The sequence below is a fragment of the Ambystoma mexicanum genome, chromosome 6q (assembly GCF_040938575.1).
Source record: "Ambystoma mexicanum isolate Mex_15411 chromosome 6q, UKY_AmexF1_1, whole genome shotgun sequence".
In the NCBI taxonomy this organism is placed as follows: Eukaryota; Metazoa; Chordata; class Amphibia; order Caudata; family Ambystomatidae; genus Ambystoma; species Ambystoma mexicanum.
The window spans coordinates 978,090,034-978,110,452 of record NC_090937.1 but is presented as its reverse complement, the minus strand read 5'-3'; the positions used below and the strand labels follow the sequence as shown (position 1 = coordinate 978,110,452).

The window sequence follows — 20,419 nt, the reverse complement described above, 5'->3', positions numbered from 1 at the left end:
ATTCGTCTTGGCTTTTATGTTTGGTTTGAGGTAGTGCAATTTGCTAAGCATTACTTCCTGGATTGCCGTACACCTCGCTTCGTCTTTAGTGGGGGCCCTTGGATTTTTTGTGAAGGGATTCTCCAATTCTTTCAGGATCTTGAATAGTTCTCTGCATTAATTATCCTATTATCATACATGGCTTTTTTAGCCTCAAGAATAGCTAATGTATAGGTCTTGGCAGCTCTATAATAGTCAACTTTATTGTTCTCTGATCTGGTATGTTCCAGATATCGGAGCATTTATTTTTACATGCTTTGAGTTTTTGTAATTCAAAAGGTGTACCATGTGTTGAATTCTAGTTTGGTCCGAACTGGAGCAACAGTATTTACTGCCTTGGTTGGGGTTTCTTGATAGGGACTGGCTGTATCGTCAGCAGATTCCATATCGACAACGTTGTTTGCTAAGGGGATGAGCTAGTTATCCATTACATCTGGGATAGTGCGTGTGCATTTCCAGATTCTATCCAGTTTTTGGGCTCGAGTTATCTGGAAACTATTTTAGGAAATAATAGGTCAAGAAGTACAAAGAAATTATCAGACCATGGCCAAGGTGATGTAATAATCTTACTTGCTGATAGATTATGGATGGCCACCCAAACTATGATGGTGCCTTTTGTGGGATATTTTGACACACTCAACTATGCTTACTACATCATGTTGCTGCAATGGGGCAAGAAACAGCACCAAATGGCCGCACTGACTCTGGTGCGCGCCAACATCTTGAAACTGCGTTTTGTAATAACCAGAAAATGGCTGCACCCCCTATCAATCCCATTTTAGGTGGGGTAAAACAGGGGACTCACTGCAGGAATGTGCCAGTGTGCTCTGCAACATTTTACATGGAGCAAAGGAAAGAAGCAGCATTACTTTGCTGTAAACCCAAAATGCCTCTTCTGAACCACTATGATCAAAAAGGCCCTGCAGTGCCCAGGATCAGTCTTGAGTCTCAGAGGAACCGGGCCTCATTTGAATGACAGCTACTGACAAATGTATCCTTGAGAAATCAATCAGGGACTGCGTTTCATTTTTCACAGGAAACACAGCTATTTCTTTGCAACAAGTATCAAGAATCAGCTGTCCAGAGAAAGAATCTAAACAGATGCATGTTGCATGTATTCATGCTGCAAACAACTCCAGCATTCGAGGAAATAGGAGCTGCCCAAAGGTGTGTATTTGCTGCAGATGAAAACCGAGTTTAAAAGAAATAAGTTAAATGTCCTTTTTCCTGAATGAAGAGCAAGCTCGTCCATTTAAAAAGTACATTGTGGCATAAAGGTATGCTCATTTACAAATGTAAAACTATTTCTTACTGGTAAAAGTACTCCTATAAACTGTTTTGATTCCTAGGTTTCAGGCAAGATTTAAAATGAGAAAATAAAAGCTATGCCCAGGATAAATTGGTAAACTATATATAAGAAAAACACCGGTTCTGCCAGTGCTAGCCCTGAGAAAGGGTGACACCTCAAACTGCTGGCACTGGAAAGGCTAATTGCTAGCTTGGAGGCTTTGAATGCCCAGGACAATGGAGCTTTCCAAGTTACATTAGACATTTGTTTTTGCCCCAGGCTCAGACCATAGCAGGCTAAGACTCGCCTTTCAAGTGGGAGGGGCAGGAAACTTCAGTAAAGGGAGAGGCCCCTCATTCTGCTTCAAAGGGATTGACATTTGCTTACACATGGAAAAGAAAAAAAAAAAAACTGACAAGTGACATTTGGTGTTTAAAAAGCCTATTTTCCAACTGAACTTTCAAGACATTTAACTTTGCCACAAGAATGAAGAAAAATCTGAAAGTTGATAGCTTTAAATCAAATTTTATGATACTTATTTGAAGACTTGGTAGGACTCAGTACTGCATAAGGAAGAGAAGTTATAAAGAATGAGCGATTGCGCGGAAAGTCTTAATGTTACAAACATCACATTGTGTACACATATCCCAGGGGTAATTGCGCATCTATGTCCAAAATTGGGAAATGTTAGATCAAATCTTTCATGGTTAAAATTGCCAAAATGTAGCAGAAAGTCAAAACCAAGACCCATAGACTTGGGATTAGGATTGAAATGTGACCCTCAAAATATGGAACCCGTGTATCTGATTTTTTCAGAGGTTCTAAATGCATAAATATATATTTGTGAGAAAGTTAGATTTTGCTTCCAGTAGCTAGGGGAGGTTTCTAGACATTGTAAAAGTGACACCATAAACATGACATGCTTTTCGGTTATCCAATTAGCGGAGAGCAAGGGGGAAACTGTGCTCCTGCCCAATCCTAGCATTAGGGGTGTGGACCGTAAACCTGCCCCTGCCATATAATTTGGCATGATAAATAAGGGAACCTGACAACACAAAGACACACTGATTCCTGAAGACCTGTTATTGATTTCTTCATCTTTGTTCATGATTCTTTACAAAGCCAAGGCCTATGCATTGCTGAACTCCTTTTTCAGCTAGGCCTCAAATTCTAAACAAATCCCCAACACCACAAGGGAAGCATTCTGATCCAGTCTGGCTTTCTGCTACTAAATGCACGCCGGCTGCAAACGTGCCGTCCCACTGATCTCCAGTCTCCAGTAACCAGAAGGGCCAATCCAGTCGAGTGCCGTCCCGGTGACCAGAACCACCCAGCTGACCCTATCCCGTCAGATGTGCCTCGATGTCCTTGGTTAGACCCGATCCGTGTGATGATCAGAACCCTTGATGGTCCAAAATCCTAAATTAAAGTGGACTTTAAGTATTAATAGGAAGCATGGAAAGTCATTGCATACCTTGCCTGGTTTTGTTCCATCCCAATCTCTAAATCATCCAATCCTTATCCCGATCATTGTAATATTGTCACAACCATTCTTGAAACCTTGCCTCCGATTCTTTGCGCTAGAGCTAACGTCTTTAAATAATTTTGTCTTGTGAAATCCTAAACCCTTAATCCTCCTTCGGGTAATTGGACTGGGTCCGCCAGGCCGGCCGCGGAGGTGCTAGGGTTGGTTCGTCTGATCAACTCTAGAGCATACTGTGTTTCAATCTGGTAACCTAGCCTGAATGCCCTAGTGTAGAGCATAACTATCCTTGTAAAAACCGATTTCTTTTTCGCAACTTTATTTTCCAAAAACGCCTCTCATTCAACATTGTATAACTCACTCAAGCCTTGCAATTTCTGCAACGTTTTACACGTGTGATTTTTGTTTTTAAATTATTTTCAAACTTCCATTTGGATTCAAAGTGTTTACTGTTGCTCAAACTATAGATCAGGATTGTAAGCATCTTTTCAATGTTGCTCCCATTGAAATTTGTATTGATTTAAGGATTTTTGCACACATTCATTGTTTTACACAGTCATTTTCGAATGTCATTTCAAAAGTGTAATATTTCCAACCCGTTTCTCTCTTGTTTGGGGAGGGAAGGTTGTATTCAAATTCTGTTTATCATTCCTTATTCCTGATTACCTGCTGCTTCCTCATCTCTGTTTAGAATGGTTTAGTTGTGGGTTGAGGAATTCTGCAGGGGGAAATTCTAACTTAAGTGCTACCTTTTCAAACAAACCAAAAGTGTTCTTTTCTCAGAGTTTTCCTTCTGTGTTGCTAAAGAGTGAATTTAACTGCTTAATATACCTTGTTTATTATTTTCACCACATTGGGGATTGCTGCTCCCCATTAAAAAGTATATGTTTCATTTGAATTTTAAATAAATAAACATTACCTTTACCAACCAGCCTAATTCCTGGTCCATTGTGACCCGGGGGTATTTTGAGGAGGGGTGTGATATGAGTGGTATATCACTCAGAACATTGAACCTATAGGCATAATAAAATAAGCATTTCAGCTGTGCGCTGCATAGTATTTATTTTATTTATTTATATTGCGCCGATAGCTCGCAAGCTTCGGGGCGCAGAGACAGGAACACGATAGACAAGTGACGGATAACCTACACGAAGCACAAGACAGATATAGAAGATATGGAACTGGGCCAGAAAACTTTATATGTTTTACTTAAAGATGTAAGTTTTCAATTGTTTACGGAAGCGTTGGTAGTTGGCTTCTATCCTCATCTGGCCCGGAAGGTTGTTCCAGAGGCCTGCTACGGTGACAGGGAAGGATTTGCCCGCTCCGTTTTTGAGTCTGAAAGGAGCTGTCGTGATCAGTCCTTGTTCGGCTGATCTTAGCTCTCTGGAGGGCTTATATGGGATGATTTTACTTCTCATGTACGCTGGAGCTTTGCCATATATACATCTGTGTGTGAGCGACTTAAATTGGACTCTTTCTTCGATTTTTAACCAATGTAGTTCTTTCATGGCTTCGCTAATGTGCTAGTTCCTAGGTATTTGTTTGATGATTCTTACTGCATTATTTTGCAGGACTTGGTAGCTGTGGTAACAGTTTTTGTTAGAACCCAGTATTAACGCGTTGCCGTAATCGAGGCGAGATAGAATTGTGGCTCTTGCGATCGTGGCGCTGTTTTCCTCCGATAGATAGGGTCTGATGGCTTTCAATAAGCGGAGGTGATAGGAGCAGGTTTTTTTCACAGAGGGTTTGAGCCTCGGATCCCAGGGATGCTTCTAACATCATCCCCAAGGATTTAACCTTGTTAAGGACTTTTATTGGAGTGTTTTTGATGGTAAAGGTGTTATATGCGGGGTGGAGCTTGGATCTGACCAAATTGGAACCAAAGACCATGAGCTCGGTTTTATTGCCATTTAGACACATCCAATTTTGGTCCATCCATTTCTCCACTGCTTTATACACTGTGTCAAGTTTTTTGTTGTCCTTTTGATGGTCTCCACTTAGTTCTATTACCAACTGAGTGTCATCAGCATAGTTGGTAAAGAACGTGTTGATGTTATCAAGGACTATACATAGAAATCTAAGGTATATGTTGAACAGGAGTGGGGACATGCTAGCGTCCTGGGGGACTCTGCATGTAATTTCTTTTTCTATTGAAAATAGATTTCCCCATTGTACTCTAGATGTTCTATTTTGTAAGAAGGACATGATCCAGCTTATTGCTTCGTCTGAGCAGTTTGCTGTTTCTTTTAGAGCCGACTGTAGTAGGCTGAGACCAGGGTGCATCGCCTGACTGAAATACTTAATATGGGTTACATTAGCAATCAATTGTTTAAGTTCCAAATGCTCAAATAATTATTTTAATGCTGTCGCTTAGCATCAGATTACAGATCTGTGTTTCATAAGAATTGTTAAATAGCACCCTTATAACCTGGCTACTGGACTTCTCTGAAACCTTCAGACAACATTGATCATTCCACAGCCAGGACATTCACGCCATCATCGGCCAACCTGGTCAGTTCTTTCCTGAAGCAACCTTTGCTCTTGCACTGCGACTGAACAGCCCAGGGAACTACTCAACTTGTAGAGGCAATACGCACCTACTTGCAATATTTAAGCACACACTATTAATAGGAATCCCAAATCCCTGCTGCATGCCCAGGACTCACAGCCAGACTACTTCCGGATGTTCTCACATGCACAGTTGCAGCAATTCACTCGGAGTACCAAGGTCAGGGCAAGTCTTCAGCCATCATGCATGCATTATATTCGTGTCTTAAACCAAATTACAATGCTGACAAAAGGTAACCCATGGGAAATGGGTGGTTGCGCCCACTCCATGAGGCAATGCCAAAAGTGGTTGGGGACGATTCTCCCCTGGTCACCCTCAGCTCTTCGGTCAGAAGTGGAGGCTTTTCACATTGGTCATACCAATATGGAACCCTTTAAACCTAGAGTCGCATAATAAGCAGTATTGGTGATAGGTTCTGTAGGCCCTTTAGTCCAGTCCCAGAGGTCAGAGAATGGATGTTGTACTATATCCCCGTTTTGCTGTGGAGCCGCTGCAGGAGTGGCACTATCTGTGCCTGATCCTCATGTACTATTGGCACTTCTGTGCATGCGCAGGACTCTGAGATTGCAATGTGGCAGACAAGCCTTTAGAAGCCACAGTCCAGAGGACTCGCAAAACCCATGTTCCTCAAATAGGAACACCTACAATTGAAACATATACTTGAAGTCAGCCAATCCCTTCGCCAGTAAGGCAAAGTACCAAATGTGTGAACCTTCACAGAGAGCCAGACCCAGGTGAAGGGAATATATTAGAATGCCCTCCAAGAGCAGAGGTGAGGGAGGTTTGGAAAAGGAAAGAGTTTGGCAACAGTTGGAGAATGGAGAAGTGGCTTGAGAAGTGGAGGCTGGAGGTGAAATCAGAAGCAGAAGTGGTAGTGAGAGGAGCAGGATGAGGGTTATGGCCTGAGAAGGATATAGCGAAACGAGGGGCAGGAGGAGAAAGAGGAATCAGACGAGTTCCAAGAAGGTTGGTAGAATAGAGAGGGAGAGATGCACAAGTCAACAGGGTAAGGAGTGGGAGGAGGTAAGAACATGTGGAAGTGACTCAAGGAGGTCACCAAGGAGCCAGTGATTAGCACTAGGAACCGAGGAGGTTAAGGGCGTAGGTGAGAGGGTACAAGTTGGCTCCTTGGGTACAGGCTTACTTCTAGGGGCTGAGGAGGAGAGTGAGCTGGGAAGTAATACAGCCAGGACCTGTTGGCAGGCAGGTGGCTAAAGTCCTGAACAGTCAGACTACCCCCTAAGCCTGCCTTACCTCTGTGAGAAGCTGTGCTACATTTGGTCTGGCTAACATGTATGTGAAGAGGAACTGGGAGAGGAGACTGCAGGTCAACAACTTTGCCAGTGAACACACAACCGACGAGAACTTCCCACTGGAGAGAGAACCAGACCAGAGACCGAGTGATGCTGGAGAGACAGACATTTTTTGGGTATGGATAGAACCGAGATGAACCCAGGGCCTGTCATTCTGACATACCAAATGAGTTTTAACTTCTCCCAATTTTGTGTCGACTCCCCAATAAAACCCTTTATATTAAACTTGATAGTGCTGTGAATCTGTGGAGACCGCTCAACTTCCTGCCACGAGACAATCACTGAGGGACCCTCCTTTCTTGAATGGCAGAGCACTAATGCCTGCATAAAATGCATGCCTGCTTAGGTAAAGCGCATGATGGAGCACAACCCAGGCCCTCAAAAGACACCAAATTGGTCTACAAAAGGACGTGCCAACACCATCAGGCTATTGCATATAAGCAACTCGGATACAAGATCACACCGATATCAGAGGAGCGCTATACACATCCTTAAGACCATGACATACCAAAGAAGGTGGAACTTCATTAGATGTTGGTTAATGGGCTGGTTCTCCATTTTTAACTATTTAGGTATTGCTTCCCTTCTCTTATTTTCAATACGGCTGCCGTACTATCCCAGAGAGTTGCTTCTGGTACTTAGAACTTTGCTGATGGATCTATCACTGCCTGTCTCCCCAAAACACAAACAATAGTTAATAGGCTTGAACTGCAGTTCATTTAATCTATTCCACAAAATACATTAAACCATGATTACGACACAGGAACCTCAAATAATAACGGTTCTGACGATCCCAATATCTTATACTGTTTGTACATAGTTAATACCTACTGTCGTATAGCAAATTTTCATTCTTTTAACAAATACTAAAAAACTGCAAAATCCCTCTCAACTGTACACAAAGTCTCAATAAAGATCCCAAACTGCGTCTTTTAAAGCCAGTTTTGTAGCAGATGACATGGTTTCTCTAAACTTTTACTTCAATCCCTTTCACTCTCTGCCTATTTGACTGCAGATCAGATTCAAAAGAGGAGCAATTTATACCCTAATATTTGAAGCTCTGAGAAAAAAAAATGTGTACAAAGAAATAGTAATTGTTAACTAGGTTATTTTTAGGCAAGTAAAATACATTTTAAGAGAAATATTAGTTTTAACATACTGGCCACAAAAAGTAATTAGATTAAATCAAAAGATATTTAGTAGTTTTTATAGGGTCTTTTCAGTTCAGATAAGACAATCGAGTGCTACTACGAGGCCTGCACAGCTGATGCCGCAAGACTAAAAAGTGCCTTTTGTATGGCAGGCACCGCTGATCCCACTGGGCTCCAAACATGAACACAGCAGTGCAGGCAGCAAGTGGAAGACACTTGGTTCTCAGTTGTTTTGTTGTTGTGAGTATTTGCCCAATTTTAGGCAACAAGAACTATGAATGTTATCTGGAGACGCTGGACATCATGTATAATTTCAAAGGTTCCTTTTGCGTATAAAGCCTTCAGGTTTCAGACACCAAATATATTGACCCGAGAGACTTTTAGGGAAAGAATAAACATGTAGTTGGGTCAGTGCTCGTTACATTTACAATAAACTTCTAGAAGCAGTGAAAGCTGGAGTTCTACCTGGAAAGCAGGTAGTGAGGTGCTCCATGAGTGCTTCATGGGTGACTGGCTTCCTTGCAGAATTCATAGCCGAGATGGCCAGACAGAGGATTTCCCCGAGTGGAATGAACTGGGACTGACTGATGGGAGACATGCTGATTGGCGATACATCACCTGCAGAAAAAAAAAAAGAAGAGAAAAACATGCAGGGTTAATACGGAAGAGGAATCACCTTTAGAATGTACCATAGCCTCCACCTAGTTGGACAAAATATACAAGAACATGCCCTCTCGACAGCCCCACAGCCCTACCAGTAACAGTGGATTTCGAAGCCCATGCTCCCAATGCTGCAAGTATCTGCAATGCCATTTAATGGAGTCCTTCAATGCAGACATTGGATCACCAAGCAACAGCACTACAATTGAAAAGCATGAATGGAAAACTGCTAACATTGTGTTCATCTGGATAAATGAGACATATAAGCAATATGTATACCATAAAATTGGCAGCTCCTTCATCCTATAGTCAAAATAAAGCTGTCCATCTTGTCCAAAAGACTGCTTCGCAGCAAACGAGTTGTGTGTGCAAGTGGAGGCACATTCCAAGTAGTGCCTTACTTGGAACAACAACTTTTTGGCCCTCTGCATTAAGGCATTTAAGACAAATCAACCGACAAGAACAAGGAATAGGCAAAAATAATTTACCTTTACGTCCGGGATAATCACATTTCACTTAATTCAGTCTATCCCACTCCTTTGCCTTTTATTACCCACAACATTCTCAGACGTCATCTTTTGACTAGGCCATCTTCTGAAGCCAGCATCATAATGCCAGCATTAGTAATCGGGAATTCACCTGTTGTACCATATTGCATTTCATTGAGATTTATAAAGGCTTTCGCCAAAGTGCTGTATAATGATAACAGTAATACAGTACAATTCAAATGATGGAAAGCAGATAAATCCAGGTCACGGGGACTTTAGGAGTTAGTGGGAGACTAAAGAAGATGAGCGTTTAAGGCTGCTATAAAAACCTTATTTAATACTTAGTCCGCCTGTCTCTTCTTGGTTTGTGATTGCTGCTCGTACAATTGCTCATTTGTGTTTATTGTAGTCTGTTTTAGTTATGGTTGGTGCTTTTAAGGCCCATGGGTGTGCTGCGCGTTGTACTAAATAAATAATGATAATATGCTTTTAGACGAGTACGGAAGATGTCAGAGGAAGGAGCGGACAGGCAAGGGGAGAGTGATCTAGAGTTTTGGAGAAAGAAGACAAAAGAATCAAAACCAGGATTTAGCATAGGTTTTTTTGGGACAGTCAGTAAGAAGAACTCAGCGCAGTGTGCAAGAAAGAAAGTAAAATAGAAGTAATCATGAAAGAGACGGAAGACTGTAAAGGCATTTCAGAAAGTGAAAGAGGAGACTAGTCAAAAGGAAGTTAAGAAATTGAAAGCAGAGTGAAATAGAGAAGCAAAGGGGAAGTTGGAAAAGGAGACAAACAGCTAAGTTATAGATCGGACAAAGGGGGACAAGGTGGAAGACCAACTAGAAAAGAGGAACAGTAATCAAGGAGAGAGAAAAAGAAAGAGGATGTGAGAAGCTTGGTCACATGAAAGGAGAGGAAAAGGTTGAAAAGATAAGTGACAACCGTGGTTAGTGCTGGAAATGAAGAGGGAGAAAAAGGAGTCGAAGATTGCACTGAAATTACAGGCTGAGGAAAAGAAGGGAATAAAAACAGGGAAATATGACAGAGGGAGAAGGCGGGGGATGAAGAGGGGAAGAAGACCATCTCTGTTTCGGAGGGATTGAGGTAACAAAATTGGAGTTAATCCAGGAATGTATAGCAGTGAGGTAGGGAAAGAGTAGCGTGGAGGGAATCCGAAAATAAAATGGAAAAAGAAAAGATTTGTGAATCACGAGCTTAGAGGTGGTACAAGAGATTAAAAGGAGTCAATTAGAGAGGGAGAGTGTAGAGAAAGAAAAGGGACTAAGAACACTGCTTTGAGGAACACCACATAGTAAAGGGCGAGAAGAGGAGTGTCACTAGCCCAGGAAACAGTCGGAACAGTTAGTTGGGAACCACTGAAGCAGAGACCTCGAGAGGCCAAAGACAAAGAAGGATAGGATAGTCCATTGTGTGGAAAGCAGCTAGGATATTCAAAAGCAGGAGTATAGTTTGTTGTGGTGTGCAGCAAAGTGTTTGAGACGCGGGATTGAGCGGTTTCTGAGGAGTGACAAGGGCGAAAACTAGATGGATGGGTGATTGCAGAGTAAGAAATGCAGACGCTTAGTTATAAAGGAGTCTTTCAAGAAGTTTAGAAAGAAGTTAAATGGGTCTGAAGTTAGAGGGAAGCAAAAGATCAAGAAAGGGTTTCTTAAGAATATGGATGATAGTTGCACATCTGAAAGAATTATGAAAGGTAGAAGAGACAGATTGAACTGGTATTTAAGAGGTAAGAGCGAAGGGTAGGTGATCTCTATCAACAAGGGAAAGGGGTTAAAGTGTGAGGCAGTTGGGTGAGCTCACGAGAGAAGGGAGGCAGTGTCCCTCAGTTAAAGGGAGCGAGGAGGAGAGGTGGGTGGGAGTGAGGGTTGTTCAGAGTGGGTAGGAGGTGAGGACAAAGCACAAAGGTGATGAAAAAGGAAAACACTGCAGGTACTTTAAGCCTACATAATACATTCCAGGATTGCCAAGCACACACTCGAGCCTCTCATGCACCCAATACTACTCTACCTCCACCGAACAATTTTCCAAAAACTGCCTTGATTATATACTGCACCAAATTAACACTGTAGCAGTTTCAGAGCGCTAGGCTTGTCCGTGGAATGGCGTACGGCGCTCACACCACGGGTATCCAGATCTTAGTCTGCTCGAAGAAAGAAAATGAGCAAGGAGAACATAAGATGAGAAAGCAGGAAATATATGCTACAAAACACAGGGAGCAAGGCATGCAGTGAGGTAAGAATGGTTCGCGATAGCGTGGGCGTGTGTCAGCCATGCTAGGAGGACCAGGGTTCTGCTAAAGAGAGGAGGCGGATATGTCAAAGTGTTGATAATGAAGTTATGTTTCCAAGGCAGATTTGAAGAATTGTAAGTCCCTACACAATGTACTGCTAGATGCATGAAGGTCTCGTGTGTGTACTACAGCAATCCTGAAGTTGTTGGCTTATTTTCCTGGATTTCTCTTCTCTACCTTAGTTTTGCAGTCACTAAATTAACATTCATAATTTTGGGGTTCTGAGCTAAAAGTGGCATAAAGGGGAATGTTGTTTGTAAAAGAAGGTAAGGGAATCGGCAGTCAAATTAAAAAGGCCAGGCACCTGGGGGGCATGGCCAGCGCACGAACGATGCGGACGTGAGCCGAGTGAGCTCCCGTAAGCGCCGAAACAATCCTGCATTTTCATCCTGATTCCTGGGGTTTTCGTGCGGTATAAACACTGCGACCGAGCCCGTGAAGCTGTGGGCTGGGGTTGACGGAGGTTCTGGCACCTATCAACCCAGACGACGGAGACAAATCCACATTTGCCGAGGCCCGGCAGCGGAGCTACGTGACCAAGATGGCCGCCGGTGTCTGAGGGCAGACTTCCTCCGACCAAGTGAGAGGCCCGAGACGACCTGACACGGTGGGGCACGGAGTAGAAAGTGAGACGGACGCCCGTGACCATCCTCTCTTCTTCCCCCGCGGGCGGGAGGCTGCGCGCTGGGACCGCGGGACCCGAGACTATCCACTGGCCGAGTCCCGCTGACACCCGGAAGGCGCCCGGACGGACCTGATCTGCGAGAGAGGTGGGGGAAGAAATAGCGGCCCTCCTGGGATCCCGGTGGTGTGCGCCTTCTACCTCCTGATTCGTATCTACTTGGGGCACCACGCCGCAAACACACACCCCCCCCCCGGACGGCGGAAGACAGCAGCGACTGGGCCGCGTCAGAAGTGAGGCCCCCCCCTTCCCCCTCCGATCGAACCTTGCTAACGGGTGCCTGCTGAGGCCCGTATCGCACCAGAAGCGAAAGGGGGACCACCACCTGCCTGGGTGGACAGCTGGAAGCGCCGGAGGTCCGCGCGTATTGTGAAGGCCCAGTAAAGGGCCCTAGGCCTCAAAGTACTCTCGCCATATAAACCCCAGGCCTTAGTGGAGGAGGCTCTTGGAACTCACAGCCCTCCACCTGACCCGCTGCGCGGCCACCACTCCGCACACCTGGGGGGTACGACCACTCCTGCTGCGTATATACAACAATACCTGCCCCATCGTAGCAGACACTCCACGACTCCCGAAAATATGCGGAAGGACAGACAGAAGAAACCATCTACACAGAGCAGCATGGATCAGTTTGCCGTCGCTACCACCCCGGCCCCGGCGGACCCAACAGCACGACCAAACTCCCCTGTGGGAGATGACTCCCTCTCCTTACGGGACGTAATGGCGGCCATCGCCAACTCTCGCTCCTCCATGGAGACCAAAATAGGCAGTATGGCGGCGGATGTCTCCTTCCTGCGCCACGATCTACAGAAGTTGACTTCCAGAATAGGAGAGGCAGAACACCGCATCTCCGAAACGGAGGACAGCATCGCCGGGATCAATCGTCAGCTGTCACAAGCCTTAAACAGCCTGAAAGCCCTGGAATCGAGAGTGGATGATGGGGAGGGAAGGTCCCGCCGCAACAACGTTCGCATCCTGGGCCTGCCGGAGGGGGAAGAGGGGCAATGCATGGAACAGTGGCTCGTGGACATCTTCGAGCCCCAATCCTTTTCAAAATTCTTCTCAGTGGAGAGGGCTCATAGGATACCTTCGGGCAAACCACTCCTGGGCGCTCCGCCCCGGACTATCATTGCTCGCTTGCTTAACTACCGCGACAGGGATGCCCTCCTGCAACTGTCACGCTCACAAGGAACGATCACCCATAACGGCTCCCGAATCGCCTTCTTCCCGGACTATACCTAAGAAGTGCAGCAGGCACGACAATCCTTTGAACCACTCAGGAAACAACTTTCCCCAAATGGGTGTAAAATACGGCCTGCTCTTCCCGGCCCAACTTAAGATTTACCATAAGGTTACTACTGTCCACTTCAACGACCCACAGGAGGCCTGGAGGTGGGCAGAGGCTCACATAGAAGGCGATTGGACTGCAAGACCAAGGAGACCGAGAGGACGACCCCAACCCGGACCTGGGCGGGCCTCCCCGAGGAGACAACCAGAACGGGGGGGACAGGAGATCCTGGAGCCAGCGGCACAACAAGAAGAGGAATGAACAAACTATAGTCCCCTACTAAAGGACCCAAGAACTCTGTCGGGACACACGCGCATGCACTGCCCGCGCCTCCGATCTTGACGCATTATCTACCCACCATGGAAGATGTCGACAATGGGCGCAAACGTGGGAACTCTGGGGAAAAATCTGATCTCTCCCCCATGGTCAGACCTCTCTTCCCCCCCCCCCCTCTCTTTCTTGCTTGTTTCAACCCTATCCAAGGGTCTGAAGTTGAAGGATCAGCATGTTTGGGTGACAGGTACTTCGTGTTTGGGTGGAGTATAGGGTGGGGGTGAGTTGGGAAAGTTCAAAATTGTGTTGGTCATTTCAGGACTGCCACTTGCTCATGGGCCGAACTAATCACTGTCCCTTATTAGGGACGTCTTACACTACTCCACAAGGCAACTCTGCTTCCTTAGTACAGGCGAGAAGTATACCGCCATCTCTTATGGATCGCTATACCCTGAAAATCCCCATCATACGTAGTAAATGTCCTGTACACAAACTCGCACCTCCCTCATGCAGCACACTAAATCCTTGAAACTCCTCACTTGGAATGTGAATGGGATGGGGTCAGGAATCAAACGGCGCCTTATCATGCAATTCCTAAATAGACATTCCCCTGATGTGGCCCTCCTGACAGAAACCCACTTGGCTGGGGTAAACTGTGCCTTTTTTCAGAGAACCAACTATCGCCTTGCCTTTCATGCGGGGTACACAATGGGCTCCAGGGGCACCCTCATTCTGATACACAAACGTATACCATTTATTCAACAAACCGTAGAACAAGATCCCAGGGGCCGATACGTGTTCATCTTGGGAATGATCTGGGGTCAGAGGGTGGCAATTGCCGCGATATATTCTCCACCGGGTCTGGGACAGGAATTACTGGATGACCTCACCACCCTTATAGGGAAACATCACCCTGACACGTACATCCTAGGGGGGGGATTTCAACGACACCATGAACAACAACACTGACCGATCCCACCTCCGGAATCGTAACCCAGACACCCCTACCAGATTAGCCAACTTTACATCTGCTCTTGGGCTCCGAGATGTGTGGAGGGAGCTACACCCTGATGTTAGGGAATATTCGTTCCACTCTGGTGCCCACGGTTCTATGTCTAGACTGGATTATTTCCTTCTACCACACACCGACCTCCACAGGGCAATGTCCGCAGAACTGCTCCCTAGGAGCATCTCGGACCACTCACCGCTTTCAATGGAAATATGTATGCAGGGCGCCCTCCCCCCTAGAACGTCGAGACTTAATAGCTACTACCTAGGGTTCCCAGAGCTGATAGATCGCCTAGAGGAAGTATCCACCGAATACTTCGAAATTAATGAGGAATCATTAGACAACCCCGTGACATTATGGGAGGCATATAAAACAGTGCTCAGGGGTGAGATTCTCTCCTGGATGACACATAGAAGGAACGCCCGGCTCCAAAGATACTGGAGGCCGAGAAGGAGGTGAGCGACTGGGAGGCTAAACACATTTCTGATCCCACGTCTGAAACTCATCGATCCCTCCAACGCGCCCAAGAGCGCCTTCGGAACAGAGCGATGGATGACGCAAAGCAGGCCCATTGGCAGGCTAAAGCGAGGGTATATGAGCTGGGGGACAAGGCAGGCAAACTGCTCGCTTGGCTGCAGAACAGAGACGAAGGACAACGCCATGTCCGGGAAATAGTTACACCACAGGGCGACAGCTATCACTCAGACGCTGAGATTGCTGAGGCCTTCTCGATGTTCTATGCAGACCTCTACCGAGCCCCAGCCTCTCCGCTAGACCCCTCCCTCTTAGATGGGGTAACGCTGCCGACGCTCTCTGTGCAGCAGAGGGAACATTTGGATTCCGCCTTATCAGAGGCCGAGATTACAGAGGCGCTATCTCAGCACCAACCGGTGAAGACGCCGGGCCCGAACGGATTCCCTGTTGAAACCTGGCAAAAGCTAGCGGCAGACAAAATGGCGGCCCCCCTGCACAGAATGTTTGTTGCCGCCCGGGAACAAGGGACTCTCCCACCAAACCTGTGTAAGGCGACCATCGTGGTCATACCTAAACCTGACAAACCTCCACACAAATGTGCTTCCTATAGACCTATATCACTGATTAACGGGGAGGCCAAGGCCCTCGCAAAGCTCCTAGCGAACCGATTACAACTGGTTGCATCCACCCTGATTCACCCGGACCAATGTGGATTTATGCCCCACAAATCGACCCGGATGAATCTACGCTGTCTCCATCTGGCAATGGAGAGATCTCCGATTATAGTCGGACCTTTGGCCCTGCTGGCAATCGATTTCGAAAAGGCATTCGATTCAATGGGACAGCCTTTGGGAGATCATGCGCCGTATGGGATTCGGAGAAGCCTTTCTGGGATGGGTACAATTACTCTATACCAACATCCAGGCGGAGGTAAAAGTAAATGGATTGTCCTCTCGATCCTTCCCTTTGGGCCGAGGTACGCGGCAGGGATGCCCGCTCTCCCCCCTTCTGTTTGCCCTTGCAATCGAACCACTTGCTATTTGGCTTTGCCAAAATACTGCCTGGACAGGGTTTAGTTGGCCAGAGGGCTATGAGGATCATACATCTCTCTATGCAGACGATCTCCTTATATACCTGGGAGACCCGCCTCGGTCCTGCCCCATCGTAACACAGCTGCTCGTCCGCTTTGGTAAATTTTGCGGACTCAGAATCAACTGGGATAAATCAGTCTTTTTTCCTGTAAAGGGCGGAGAGCAGGCCATCCCCCAGGGGTGCCCGTACCATGTTGAACGACAAGGCTTTCGATACCTGGGAATCTGGATATCCGAGGATTTGACAAGCTATGTAGAACACAATCTCCGACCGATCACAGACCGGTTCATTATCGATGTCCAACACTGGAAACTTCTCCCCCTGACTCTTATGGGTAGAGCGGCACTCTTTAAAATGATGACCCTTCCCAGATTCCTTTACATCCTTCAGAATGCCCCACACAGAATTCCAGATTCAGAGTTTCACCAAGTAGAGACACTTCTTAGAGACCTTATATGGGGGGGGGGGGGGGGGGGGAGAGGGTCAACCACGAATAGCGCTAACCACACTCCAGAGATCGATCTGGGAGGGAGGAGTGGGAGTCCCCGTCTCCAAACTTACTATTGGGCATCACAACTGGCTGTGATTAATGATCTTCTCCACGGAAATCGAGACCTACCTCACATTCACGCTGAGATAGCTACTATACAAAACGCAGATCCACTGACCCTCCTTTATCAACCCCTTCCGAGAACTCCCCCACCCACAACCACAACCACACCTCACTATGGTCTGGAGACAAGCACACCAGTTCATTGGGTGGGACAGTAAAGTTACCATCGCACAACCTCTTTGGCAAAATAATAACCTAGCTGCATCACGGAATCTTGAGCCATGGCCCAACTGGGTGAAAGCAGGGGTCACGAGAGTGGGGGATATGCTCACAGATGGGACACTGACCTCATTTGAAGATTTGCAGTTACAATCCCAGATCCCGAATACGGAACGGTATCATTACATACAACTGGCCCATGCCTTAAGAACCCACTTAACAGGAGACATAAGGGTACCGGACTACAACCCCATAGAGCGTAACATCCTACCAGCGTATATTCCAACCAAATGCACTTCCATCCTATACAATGCCATATCCTCCTTTGCTACCCCCGAACTGAACGAGCTCAAGGCGAAATGGGAAGCGGATGTGGGGGAAATAGATCCAGAGGACTGGATACAAGTCCTCATGCATCCCCGAGAAATTGCTATCTTCTCTAGGCTCCGATTGGTGCAGCTGAAAATACTGCACCGGGTATATTACCCTAGGACGCGCCTATACGGCTGGAAACGGGCCCCAAACCCAAACTGTCTCTGATGCGGGGAGGAGGAGGGAACCTTCTTTCACATCTTGTGGGCATGTCCCGGATACAAACCTTTTGGAATGCATGCTGTGGGGAGCTCACCAGAGTCCTGGCCCGGACCAGACCACTGGACCCAAAGGCCCTACTCCTGGGAGCACCCAATGAAATGGAGGCTAACAAGTGGGAGAGATTGCTCCTACACATGGCAACAGGACTGATTAAGCGTAATATAGCGCAGAAATGGGGAGCCCCTGACTCCCCGACAATAGATCAATGGAAACTGGATATGGACGTGTGCGCCATGATGGAGCATAGGATCTACTTAGCAAGGGGCTGTCCCGACAAAGCCTCGAAAATTTGGGATAGATGGGAAGAAGAGGCGATTTAAGGCTCCCTCCTACATGCTTGGGAGCGTACAATGGTTACTATGTACTACACACCAATATATGTACTAAGGAAGACTTTTGACCACTGCTGACATGTGTATTGCCTTTGTTGATTAAGAATGACCATGATAATCCTTATGTTGATTTGTTTTTGTTCTTTGTGATTGTTATAATACAATAACAATAAAAAATACTGTATAAAAAAAATTTTTAAAAAAAGACAAGGCACCTCGATATCAAAAAGGTTAAACATTTGAACAGACGGGGGAGTGGAGGTGGATGAAAAAGATCAAAGGAAAGAGGAGGATTTGAAACACCTAGAGAGAGGAAAGCAAGGAGGAGGAAAGGAAGGGGCAGGGAGAGTGAAGACAGCCAGTGGAGGGCAGAAAAGACGAGAAGAAAATAAGGGGACTTAGTACTGGAGGGAAAGAAAAGGGACTGTAGCACTTTACGACCTGGGCAAGGAAGATCTTCCTCCACTGGAGGAGATGGGACAGATCAATGGACAGAGCTAAAATGGAGAGAAAAGACTAGGGGAGGCAGTTCCTAGTCCAAAGTGGAGTTGAAAGGGTGTAGTTCAGTGACCGGGCAGGAGGGGAAAGAATGAGGTACCCTGGGGGGTACAGCAGTTCACCCACTAACACCCGACACCCATCGGGTGACATAATGTAATGGGATAGTCAGACATGTTATTAGAATCTGGGAGGAAAAACAAGACCCTGATGACCCTTGCACCAGACGAGAAAGACAGAGCAGTTTAAGACACTAAATGTTTGCCTTGCCTAGTGTGGCACTCTTAAACTAAGGGAGAGGAGAAAGGACTGAAGACCACAAGTACGATTCCAACCCGAATCCCTTTGCTAATGAGAATAAAAAACCCTCTGCCGTCACATTAGGCACTTGCACCATTTGATAAATATGAACATGAGGCGATTTAAAACATTTTTCTTTTTAACTATTATGTTACAGTTGAAAAACGTTATACAAACTCCCATTTTATAAATTAAATATCGGTCAAAAAAAAATATCAATAGAAATGCAGCATCAAGATCGATTAGCCCACCACATAACTTTCTGTGTCTCATCTCTCTAGAAGATAGCATAATGAATTCCCCTTGCCAGACACCCTAGTTGCGTCTGCAAGCTCCTTCCCTCCTTCCTACTTCACTGTTGCTCACCTTCCCAGCAAACTATGGTCTGTTTTTGCAAAGTAGGGGGTACAAAGGTGAACGCTTTGAAACTCCTGTGATATGGCGTAGGAGGAAAAACATAGTAACATAACATGTTCCAAAAAAAATTAAAACATTTTTTTTGAAAGTATGCAATGCTGGGAGGCCACGTACATGCTGGTCGCATAATAAGCGTGCTCCCAAACCAAGGATCGAACGGGACCTGAGCCCCCATTTCGATCCCCCTGCCCTTCCCCTGTTATGTTAGGATATTTGGCATTTATATAGCGCTCTATATATCACGGGTGTGATGTCAAAGCGTTGGTAGGTTGAACGCCCTCGGTGACCGCAGTCCAGGTCAGTAGAGAGAGAAAGTGTCGTAGGGTGCGTGGGTGCACCAGTTATGTGTGCAGCTGATGTAATTGCCTGATGGTAGCTGCATCCTAGTGTTAGGTGTGGTGAAGATATCAGTTGAATGTGTGCAGTCTGGTGGGTGGACACCCAGACTGAGTTCTGGCCGAGTTAGGCTTGTAGGACACTTTATGTGAGCAGCTAGGCCGGTTTGTCATGGGATATAGCTGCGTTTTATTAGAGTGATGAGGTGTTCATGGGGTAGTGTTCGTATGTGAACAGCTAGGCCAAATTTATCGAGGGGTATAGCAATTGTGTGATGGTGTAGAGTAGAGTGTAAGCGTAGTGATACAATATGATAGTTCATCCACAAAGCGCCTATGCACAGTGCACTTGGAATGCGCTAAGTGACAAGGGGGAACTGGGGAAAACGCAAAGAAACTCCCGCAGGCCAAGCGCAGCATAAATGTGAAGACTGGCTACAGTACTTGATCTGGAGAACCCAAGCCGTGCATGTGTTAAGGCACGGACTTGAGTGCATGCCTGGGAATGGTACATGTGACTGGATGGTTGTGTACAAAGAGACATTGCGAGCGGTCAGGTATGGCAAACAGCAGGCACGAAGGGGCAAGAGAGACATCACAGGACCAGAGGGGCTGCGGGTATACAGCGACATTAGTAGACCAGAGGCACAGGGCACATCGTCTACGTGAGACACTAAGGGTGGCATGGGTACACTGCTGGATCGTAGGGGACCGGGTGTGATATAGCTGCAGTATATTAGAGTGATGAGGTGTTAATGGGGTAGTGTTTGTATGTGAGAAGCTAGGCTGAATTTTATTGAGGGGTATAGCTATACTCTAGTTGAGTGATGGTGTATAGTAGAGAGTAAGCGTAGTGATAGGATATGATGGTTCATCCTTAAAATGGTGTCAAATGATTTAGGGATGGATCCGAGGCAGGGGGGACCATCTGGGAGAAGTCTGGTCACCAGGGAGGCTTCCAAGGAGTGCTGCAGTGCTGTGGTGTGACGGGTGGTTGCCTTTGGAGGCCAGTGCTCGCTCTCCGGCTATGGCCCGGGCTGCGCTGCGG

The 20,419-nt window shown here is 46.3% G+C and overlaps 1 protein-coding gene across 6 annotated transcripts in view; it reads right to left on the bottom strand.

Moving 5' to 3' along the window:
* The window catches only part of STOX2 (storkhead box 2), a 587,281-nt gene that overhangs the window by 107,132 nt on the left and 459,730 nt on the right, over positions 1 to 20,419 (bottom strand). For all 6 annotated transcript variants that reach the window (XM_069631479.1, XM_069631478.1, XM_069631480.1 and 3 more), the window contains one exon: positions 8,312 to 8,464. In XM_069631479.1, the coding sequence (XP_069487580.1) occupies positions 8,312 to 8,464 (153 nt within the window). The remainder of the gene's footprint in view (positions 1 to 8,311; positions 8,465 to 20,419) is intronic.